Source organism: Arachis hypogaea, chromosome 3 (assembly GCF_003086295.3).
Source record: "Arachis hypogaea cultivar Tifrunner chromosome 3, arahy.Tifrunner.gnm2.J5K5, whole genome shotgun sequence".
Lineage (NCBI taxonomy): Eukaryota > Viridiplantae > Streptophyta > Magnoliopsida > Fabales > Fabaceae > Arachis > Arachis hypogaea.
The window spans coordinates 11749928-11761208 of NC_092038.1; the positions used below are offsets into that span (position 1 = coordinate 11749928).

Sequence of the window (11281 nt, forward strand, 5' to 3'; positions counted from 1 at the left end):
TGCATGTGTCAGGATAGTTCCATTTTCACTGGGCTCGAAAGGTCACCATGCCCGATTTGGAATATCTTAGTAATTCAAATACAATTTCCTAATAAGTAGTAACGCATTGCAACAAACAATCTAAGGGAATGGGAGAAAGAAAGTAGAAAGACATGAAGGCACATAGAGAAGCAACAGAATGTTCATTGCTACCTTTCCTTTGGATTGGACATGTACGTGCAAACCTACCTTAGCTATGAAGAAAACTGCTCACACTCTTTATTTTATTTTATTTTGACATGAGGGTAAAGTAGTCCAATTTTTAATAGTATATCCTCTAAATTAGTATTCTCTTTTATGAATAAAATTTGAGTTCTTTGTAAAATTATAGTATGCCTTTAGCCCTTTACTTACCACTTTAATAGTTCACTAAACAATTTTCTTTCCAATAAGGTATTGCCGAATGTGTTCGTAACAATTATTTTAATAAGAGCAATATTAGGAGGCCAACAACATTTGTAATTGGTAGCCATCAACTAGTCATCAATAATGATTTGATGGTGTGAGATAAGTGTAAGATTTTATCTAATGGCTCACCTTTTTCTACTGGTTATATGCTGGCCAAAATATAATAAAATTACTGGCCTCTAGACTTTTTCTTTTAATAAATAAGACAATTAAAAAGTAGTTTTATAACATAATAATATACTGTTCTTCTTGTAGTTTTGTTGATACTTTCTCATATTATAGGATATATATTGTTGGCGGTTGCTGTTAATAGTTTTTTGTGTATTATAAAAGAAACCGCATATACTTATTTTTAACTAGACAGAAGATACTTACAAAGGGAGAAAAATAAATTGAAGAAATAAAAAATTGGGCAAACAGGAATCTTTTTTAAACCGATCCAAAGTGACATGTGAGGGAAGAGAAGAAGAAGTACTGAAGTTTGGGAAGAAAAATGAGGGAAGCAGAGGCCGTAAATGCGAAACCGACAAGAACCTTTCCAAGTTGAATAGTAGAAAACCGAGATTGGGTCCATTTCCAACTACAACAAAGCCAACGAAGAATTGAAGTTTAGCTGCACGCAAACCCCGCAGAACACAGATGACTTATCAGACTTTGACTCTAATTCAACTCAATCTTCCCCCAATTTCTATTTCTCGTCATACTTTGTTTTTATATGTTAACATTTATCATCAATTTGGAAGATAAAAATCTAAATAAACGGCAATATTAATTATGTCAAAAATTTTCGGTAATTAAAAAAATTAATTAAAAATACTCATAATTTATTTTATTTAATATTTATTAATTATTACGATAATTAATAAATATTAAATAAAATAAATTTTAACTATTTTTTGTCTATTTAATATTATTAAATTTTATTCATTTATTTATTTTAAAATTTTACGTAATTAACAAATATTATTATTTTAAATTAATAATAATTTATATTTATATTATAAATATTTATACATTAAAAATATATAATTTATATTTATATTTATTAAAATTTATATATAAAGTAATAAAATTTATTTTTTAAAAATAATTTGATATTTATATTGAATAAATAATAATTAAAATTATTAAAAATGGCTAACTCCTAGAGTTTCTGATATTATTATTTAGCAAAAGCTAAAATGTCGTGTTGGTGACAAATGACTATGGTGTATGGTGAGATTAGATCAGTTTAAAAAAAAATGGAATTGCTTTAATTCCTTTGAAAGGGAGAGATCCTATATCAAAAGTGAAATCTGCTTTTTACTTTCACAATTTTATATTTATTAATTAAACAAATAAAATAAACAGTGCATGTATTGTTTTCGTAGTCCCCATCTGGCCCGCCACTACTCAGCAATTTATTATTTTTTATGTTTCATCCAACTAAACATTATCCCTAACTTCAACCCCACATCACCATAATTGAAAACAAACAACCACTTAATCCACAATTAAATCTATAAACAGTAAAACACCCTCAATAACAAAAAATAAGTAAGAACATTAATTGTTATAATAAAGTGACAAGCAGTTACCTCCCTATAAAATGATAATTAAAAATTATTATATAATAATTTAATTAAATATATTAAATTATTTAACGATTTTAATTATTAATTTCATAAAAAAACAATTATATATAAAATTTTATTTTATAATAAAAACTTTATTATTTGTTGAATAATCGCATATAATTTTTTTATGTTATAAATCCATCAAAATTAAATTTTAATAAAAATGAGTTTTAATGAAATAATTAAAGAATGAATTAGTGATTAGTAAGTAAAACAGTAAATTAGTGTATGTAACTTTGTCCCCTCCTCTTTTTTTTTTTTAACCTGTGTGTGTGTAAGGGCCACCACAACTATGCAAAAAGAGAGTAGCACCCACTAGAATATCTCTATCTCCCTATGAAAGCAAAGCCATATGAATGAATCAAAGGGGCCACCTCACAACTCACCCACCAAACAGTATGTTATGTGCATATCCTCTCTCTCTCCTTTTCTCTTTCTCTTTCTCTCCAACAAATGTTTCTATTTTCTTACTCCAAACAAGCATCTCACCACCACCACCGCCTACTCCCACTCCTGTCTACTCCTGCTCATCATCATCCCTTACCTTTCTTTCTTTATGGGACACCGTAATTGAGTCTTCACTCTTTTCCATCAGCCATTTGAGCTTCAAAAAGAAGCTCCTTTAATTCATTGTTAATTATTATCATTACAACTACTTTGCTGCTATCATATCATAATCATAATAATAAACGCACATGATGGAGAAGCTGGTGGTGGAAGTACTTGATGCCAGTGACCTTAAGCCCAAAGATGGAGAAGGCTCAGCAAGCCCTTTTGTGGAAATATCCTTTGATGACCAACACCAGAAAACTCAAACCAAGCACAAGGACCTCAATCCTCAATGGAATGAGAAGCTTCTCTTCAATATCAATGATCCAAGAGATCTCCCTAACAAGACCATTGAAGCCGTCGTTTACAATGATCAGAAAGCCGGCCACCACAAGAAGTTCCTCGGAAGGGTGAGAATTTCCGGCGACACTGTTCCGTTATCGGAGTCTGAGGCCGGCGTACAGCGCTACCCGCTCGACAAGCGCGGCATCTTCTCCAATATCAAAGGAGAGATCGCTCTTAGAATTTATGCAATTCATGATCCCTCTCCTCCTCCTCCACCTGCCCCGCAACCGCAACCGCAACCGCAACAACACGGAGGTGGTGGTTTTGAAGCTGAAGCAGATGAAGGGACTCCGTTGCAGGAAATAAACACCAATACACTGGACGAGGAAATTATGGCGGGTGATGCCGACAAGAAGAAGAACAGTAAGAAGAAAAAAGAGAAGGAAGTGAGGACTTTTCACTCCATAGGAGCTGAGAAACCTACACCTACAGCTGCTCCGGCTCCGGCTCCTCCTCCTCAGCCGTCACCAGGAGTGGCGGTGAGGGCGGACTTTGCAAAATCAGGTCCACCGAACGTGATGCTGATGCAGATCCCAAAGCAGAACCCGGAATATTCCTTGGTGGAAACAAGTCCTCCTCTGGCAGCGCGATTGCGGTACAAAGTAGGTGATAAAATATCAACCACCTATGATCTGGTGGAACCGATGCATTATTTGTATGTCAATGTGGTTAAGGCGAGAGATCTTCCTGTGATGGATATCACCGGAAGCCTTGATCCTTATGTAGAAGTCAAGCTTGGAAACTACAAAGGTGTTACAAAGCATTTGGAGAAGAACCAGCACCCTGTTTGGAAGCAGATTTTTGCGTTCTCCAAGGAAAGACTGCAATCAAACTTGTTGGAAGTGACTGTGAAGGATAAGGATATTGCAAAGGATGATTTTGTTGGTAGAGTTTTGTTTGATCTGACCGAGGTTCCTCTTCGGGTGCCACCGGATAGCCCGCTTGCTCCTCAGTGGTACAGATTGGAAGACAAGAAAGGGTATAAAGTGAACAATGGCGAGATCATGCTCGCGGTTTGGATGGGAACTCAGGCTGATGAGTCTTTTCCGGAGGCCTGGCACTCTGATGCTCACAATGTAAGCCACTCGAACCTTGCCAACACGCGTTCCAAGGTTTACTTCTCGCCCAAGCTTTACTACCTTAGACTTCAAGTAATTGAGGCTCAGGATCTTGTGCCTCATGATAAAGGAAGAGCTCCGGAGGCTGTTGTGAGGGTACAACTTGGGAATCAGATGAGAGCCACAAGGACTGGTCCAAGAGGGATTAACCCAATTTGGAATGATGAGCTTATGTTTGTGGCAGCAGAGCCTTTTGAGGATTTCATCATTGTCACGGTTGAAGACAGGGTAGGTCCAAACAGTATGGAAATATTGGGTAGGGAGATTATATCAGTGAGGAGTGTTCCGCCTCGGAACGAGACTAGCAAGCTCCCGGATTCCCGCTGGCACAATCTGCATAGGCCTTCTCTTGTTGGTGAGGAAGAGACTGAGAAGAAGAAGGAGAAGTTTTCCAGCAAGATTCATCTCCGGATGTGCCTTGAGGCCGGTTACCATGTGCTTGATGAGTCCACACCTTTCAGCAGCGACCTTCAGCCATCCTCTAAGCATTTAAGGAAGAAGAACATTGGAATTCTTGAACTTGGAATACTGAGTGCCCGGAATTTGCATCCTATGAAGGCCAAGGAGGGTAGGACTACTGACGCTTATTGCGTGGCTAAGTATGGCAACAAATGGGTTCGAACCAGAACGCTGCTCGATACTCTATCCCCTCGATGGAATGAGCAGTATACATGGGAAGTATATGATCCCTGCACTGTGATCACAGTAGGGGTTTTTGACAATTGGCATATTAATGGTGGTGGCGACGCCAGAGACCAGAGGATTGGGAAGGTAAGAATCCGGTTATCAACCTTAGAAACTGATAGAGTCTACACACACTATTACCCTCTGCTGGTTCTGCAACCTAATGGCCTGAAGAAGAATGGAGAGCTTCACTTGGCAGTTAGGTTCACCTGCACAGCATGGGTTAACATGGTAGCCCAATATGGAAGGCCTTTACTTCCTAAAATGCATTATGTCCAACCGATACCTGTTAGGCACATTGATTGGCTCCGCCACCAGGCCATGCAGATTGTGGCGGCACGGCTTAGCAGAGCGGAGCCACCGCTCAGACGGGAAGCAGTCGAGTACATGCTCGACGTGGATTACCATATGTGGAGTCTCAGGAGAAGTAAAGCAAATTTTTTCCGCATAATGTCACTCCTCTCGGGTGTTACCGCCGTGTGTAAATGGCTTGATGATATCTGCACTTGGAGAAACCCAGTGACAACTTGCCTTGTGCATGTATTGTTCTTGATCCTGGTTTGCTACCCAGAGTTGATATTGCCAACCATATTTCTCTACCTATTTGTGATTGGGATTTGGAATTACCGGTTCAGGCCAAGGCATCCTCCCCACATGGATGCAAGGCTTTCGCAGGCGGAGACTGCCCACCCAGACGAACTAGACGAGGAGTTCGACACATTCCCAACCTCAAAGCCTGCAGATATTGTGAGAATGAGGTATGACAGGCTGCGGAGTGTGGCGGGGAGAGTGCAGACTGTGGTTGGAGATTTGGCCACTCAGGGGGAAAGAGCGCAGGCAATCTTGAGCTGGCGAGACTCGAGGGCAACCGCTATCTTCATAATCTTCTCCCTAATCTGGGCTGTTTTCATCTACGTAACTCCATTCCAAGTGGTGGCAATTCTTGTTGGCCTCTACATGCTGCGCCATCCACGCTTTAGGAGCAAGATGCCATCCGTTCCTGTTAATTTCTTCAAGAGACTACCTTCCAAATCAGATATGATGCTATACTGATTTTCTGTTCCATTTCTTTTTTACCCCCTTTTGATGGGGGATTATTGAATTATTATGCACAAATATATTTATATATATCTTTATGAATATGAATAAACAGCAAAGGAAACAAGGGGAAGAAGCCGATGCGCTCTGCCCCAATCCGTTTTGGTAGCAGAATAACCATTTCATTATGTTTATGTTGTATATTCGAAACTGTTAGTTTCAGCAATGCAAATAAAACTTTTCTCCCATGCGTAATTGCTTATGGCATGCCGTACCTGTTACTATTTTTGCCAGCTGCACAAAAAGGATGGTGTATCGCTGTATCAATTAGTTAAAATAAGCATAGTCAAGTCATATTCGAGAGATGCTCACTAACGATTTTTCTATGAATCACATCATAAAACTGCAGCAAAATTGAAAGAAAGAAGAATACATCATACATGTGCAGAACCGCAGATACAAAAGGCTATGACCAATTTAAGTCAAAATTTTGGAATAACATTCAATTAAGGGGGAATTAACACTAATTTTATTGGGACCATATCCTAAAACTAAGGGCAACTACTACTACAGCAATAATGAAGATGCTAAACGATATTCCACCCAAAAGAGCCTTATCAATAAAGTCCCACTTCCTCGAGCTTCCATGTTCCTTTTTAACAGAACCTAACTCACTGCTGTCAAACTTTTTGTGGAGCAAATACTTCCGCTTCCTCAGTACCCACCCAATGAAATTTCTACCGTTCTGATTTTGTGGCACTACATCGCTACTCGTGTTATCACTATTCGCGTGAGTACTCTTAGCACAGCAGCTATCGTTTCCACAAGCACAAGATTCTGGTTCTTGCAAGGAGGATCCAACACTGGCTGGGCTACAGCATAGAGAAGGCGCATCTTGATTAGGAGTCTCCTTGCTTGAAGCTTTATTAGTCCTCACTTGGTTGAGGTTGAGCGTGTCGATTACTTCCCCAAAAACTGACCACCTTCCACAGGATGTTATCTTAACAATAGCTGAAGTACCTAGCATATGGTCTGGAGCAATTACAAGAACTTGTATATATCCCTTCGTATGACCAACCTAGGGCATTCAAGAATAAATTAATCTACATAAATATAAATAAATGATTTATACAAGTTACAAGCACAACATAAGGAGTCAGTTCACAGCTACAAAGAACTCAGATTTAACCATTGTAATTTTGCTAGAATAACCAGATGTTTCTTCCTCCCGTTGACCACTGTGTTTTTCAATGTTATCTTGATAAGTGAAATGAGATAAAAAGAAGAAAAGAAACAGAACTTCTCCCTGGACTTCTTTGTTTTGGTACTTTGAGGGTTCATTGGGACAAAGCATCATAATGCCAGATATCAAAGGGTTTTAAGCCATACATACTTATACCTATTAGAATTGATTGCAACAAATGGCATACTTCAATGCGGGAAAAAAGGCAACAAATATCAAAGCGTGATTCAAGATCATTTGCATTGCCTTACCAAGTGAACTCCATCTGATGCAATGTCAGAAATCCAAATTCTCTCCACTTTGCCTTCCATCCCGGTATATGGTGTGAAGGCTTCAAAGACATTTGTAAGTTCACGGCTTCTACTCTTCACCACATTACTTGGAACCTTTTTCATCCTTGCAGCCGGGGTCCCTATTTATTTTATTATTACCATTAGGCACGGGTAAGGGGGGAAAACAGAAAATGAAATTAGGAGATTCCCAGTCACAAGCACTATCCATTATTAATATCATCAGGCTTTTGGGTGGAAGGTAACCTGGATGAGCTAATTTTCTAACTACCCAACTTCAGATTGGTAAATGAAATTTCCAACAGCCCCAACCCCTCCCAATAATTTTTATGTTTATATATAAGTTTGCCTCGGGGTACATGCCAGGGTTTGTTGCTTATGATAACTTGTCATAAGTGAACAAAAAGAACCACCTAATATACAATTCACCAACAGAAATAAACAGACCACGATTTTTGTATTGCTTATAAGCATCCATCTCTGCATTTTCTTTGTTTGCTCATAACAATTCACCAAAAGAAAAATATGAATATGACAGCATTCTTTGGAAATAAAAAACCAGTAGTTCAAGTAACCATTTCTTAGTAACATTCCAAAAAGGATGAGGGCAATGTGACATTGTGTTGCCCTTTATAATGGGTGTGAAAGTGTGAAATATGCCAGACAAATGGGCCTATTAACTTAAGTGCATATCATAAAGCGGCATATAAATATGCCAAATGACATACCTGGTCGAGGATAAAATTGTGAAATATGAACTTGAGAGAATTTGTACTCTTTAACAAGGTTAACAGTTTGTTCAAAATCTTCATCAGTTTCACCTGAAAAAATCCCAAGGGGTTATATTTTAGATCAACTATGTTAAGTATATACCAAAATCAGCCACCAGAGTAGAACACACATTGGAATACAAAATACACATTAAAAATGAGTTAAACTATACATGTATTTATATACAAATATAGTGGCTGATTTTGGTATACAGATAGCATTTTTGTTTTAGACCCATGCACTTAAGGTTCCCCTTTCATAACAATAATATAGCCTATATTAGTAAAAAGAATTGGCAAATCATTTCAATCATTTGCACTATAAGTTTTGAGATTAGGACATCATTTCATAATTTCCCATGGAGAAATCAGATCTAACTATAATGTTCTATCAATAACTTCATGAATAAATCAATGTACAAGAATCTCAAGTGTATTCTACAATATGCCACAACAGCATTGATCTATTTAGCTGATCCCATCTAGTTGGCAAAGACTTGTTGTGGGTTTTGTGATTAAAGTAGTGAACAAGAATCTTAGTAGTACAACTTCCATGTCACATCTTTTCAAAGAAAATCATTCACAACTTGTAAGTTATTTACTCCAAATTTTACCACGAATAAAATTATCCAGGTGAGGTTAAGTGTATAATAGAACATGTAACAGAGACCATCCACTAACCAGGAAATCCACATATTATGTCAGTGGCAATCTGCATCCCTGGCACCAACTCCATTAAGGTATCTACAACAGTCCTGAACTCACCCACAGTATATTCTCGATTCATTGCCTGAGACATTTAGTGTAGTCAATAAATTGTCTAACATATTGTTGCAACAATTTTGATGACTTACCGTCAGAACAGCATCACTTCCAGACTGAACTGGTACATGCAAAAATGAGTACACACATGGATGCCGCAAAGTTTCTGCTATCTCTTTCAAGTGCTCAAGGATAAAGGGTGGATTGGTCATTCCAATACGTAACATTGTGCTTGCGTCAGGTGGGAGTTCTGCTACTAAAGCATTCAATAAAGTTGGAAGATTGACACCGATGTCACGACCTGTAAAACATCATGACCTAAGAAACCGTTGCTATAAAGCCCAACCTCAATAACAGTCTATCGTGAACAAGTTTGGCCTGAGGTGTATCCATCAGTTAAAATACAAATTTCATATTATCAGTTCAGCAAACATCTCCCAGTTTTTAGAAATTACCATATGCTCCAGTGTCTTCACTGCTCAACCAGATCTCTCGAACTCCATCAGCTATGACGGATTTTACACGCCCTACCTGCATTAGTTTAGTAGTACAATTATGCATAAGAATCCCAAGATATTTTCAAAACTGAAGCATAACATAATTCAGTTAATAGTACTTACAAGGCTGTCTATAGTGTAACTACCTAGGTGACCCCGAGCATGCTTTGTCTTGCAATAAGTGCAAGCACCTAAACAACCAACATTAATAGGAAGAATCTCAACAAACTTGTTCTTTCTAACCTGTTATAAAAAATAAAGTGAATAAACTTTGATGCAAAGTAAAGAGGCATTATTATAAAAATAAATAAACGAAGTTGGAATTGGAAGGAGACCTTAGGGAGGTCAAGTGCTGGCAAAGTCTTGCGGGTCAAGAGCCTGACTTCATGACCTTTTAAGGTCTCCTCCACAACTTCAACGACGCGATCAATTTGCTGGACCCCGACAATGCTGATCCCCTCAAGCTCTTTCAAGCCTCGACTTCCCTGAGGGACACATCCCGCAACAACAAGCGGCTTGTTTGAAGATTTTCCTTTGGCTATAATGGTATCCATAGCAGATTGGCTTGGAGACTTTACCGTACAACTGCTTCCGGAATTAATAAATATTTATTTAACCATGAACTGATGTTATTTGCATAATAATAGCAAAGGCAATGCATAGAGAGGAGGGAAAGACGCACGTGTTGATGAGCCAGAGATCTGCTTGATCGGGATTATCAGAGAAGGAATAGCCAAAAGCAGATAGCTGACCAGCCATGTATTCACTGTCGCTCTGTGCAAACACGCACCAATTAGTAAGTAATTCATATCACTGATAAAGCAGAGAGAAAGAGAGAGAGAGATGCCTGGTTGTGGGAGCATCCGAAGGTCTTGATGTAGATAGTCTGAGGAAGCAAGTTGCAACGGCAGTTAGTTACAGAAACCAAGCCAAATCAAAGAAAAGAGGGAAGAAGTGAGCTACCTGAGTGCCAGGGATTGGAGACGGAGTTGCAGTAGCGAGTTGCGTCCTTTGCTTCTGATTCGGATTCCTTCTATTGGAGTTGGTCTTTGTTGCAACAGAAGCAGCCAGCGGCAACCGGAATCCCGGTGGAGTTCCGGTTGCGGTTCCAATGAGCAAATCTTCAATGTCTTCCATTTCCTTCGATCAACTGCTTTTCCCTCTCTTCTTCGGTCCTCACAACTCTATTCTTATCATGCCTTATGCTGCACCTCCACTTCCCCCGTTCCAGCCCTAGAAACTGGTATAAACTTAAATTAAGGTTACATGTTCAATCATTCTTTTTTTTTTTTTAAATTGTGATTATGCATTTTTAATAAAAATAGTTTTTTAAAAAACCTTTTCAAATATTATAATTTTTTTTATTTTTAATAGTAAATTTATTTTTAAAAATGATATATTTAATATTCAGAAGCGCACAGCTTGATTAAATTTTAGAAGAAAAAAATATATTTTGTCCCAATATTTTTTCAAAAAATTTAAAAAATTAAAATACTCAAATTTAAAAGATGCTATAATATGTTTGTACTTTTATATAAATTTTATTAAAAAAACCATTTGGGTATATAACAAATAAAAAACATCACAGAAAAATACAAAAATATTTGAGTATATCACCGTTAAAATAGTTTGAGTTTTTATTTTGTACCTATAAAAAGTGTTACTGAAATAATATTTTCTTAGATCTTAAATACAGTGGTTGCATAATTAGGTGTCACACACAAGTCAAGTCAGTTGGAGTATCATAATATATTTTTTTGCATCTTAGTTAAATGTTAATTGACTTGAAACACACTGAACAAATTCTTAAGATTTATTGAGTTGTGTTGTCTTGTTAAATTTATTTCTGCATAAAACAAGTTCTTACTTGAGAAGGTAATAATCTTTTTGTACAGTTTCAGAAATGCTCAATAATTATAGTT

General features: G+C 37.4%; 2 protein-coding genes across 2 annotated transcripts; one reads left to right on the plus strand and one right to left on the minus strand.

Annotated features, from left to right (window-relative positions):
• The first annotated feature begins 2397 nt into the window (after nucleotides 1-2397).
• Nucleotides 2398-6052, plus strand: LOC112789508 (multiple C2 domain and transmembrane region protein 6). Its single transcript, XM_025831435.3, has one exon. It carries the CDS (start codon nucleotides 2759-2761, stop codon nucleotides 5810-5812), a length of 3054 nt encoding a protein of 1017 aa, XP_025687220.1. The 5' UTR covers nucleotides 2398-2758; the 3' UTR covers nucleotides 5813-6052.
• Nucleotides 6053-6175: 123 nt separating this feature from the next.
• Nucleotides 6176-10662, minus strand: LOC112789509 (uncharacterized). Its single transcript, XM_025831436.3, has 11 exons — nucleotides 10323-10662; nucleotides 10207-10245; nucleotides 10042-10133; nucleotides 9695-9944; nucleotides 9483-9602; nucleotides 9318-9393; nucleotides 8955-9163; nucleotides 8782-8890; nucleotides 8059-8151; nucleotides 7292-7452; nucleotides 6176-6875 (listed from the first exon to the last, which is right to left on the minus strand). Exons 1-11 carry the CDS (start codon nucleotides 10494-10496, stop codon nucleotides 6327-6329), a joined length of 1872 nt encoding a protein of 623 aa, XP_025687221.1. The 5' UTR covers nucleotides 10497-10662; the 3' UTR covers nucleotides 6176-6326.
• Nucleotides 10663-11281: the final 619 nt, after the last annotated feature.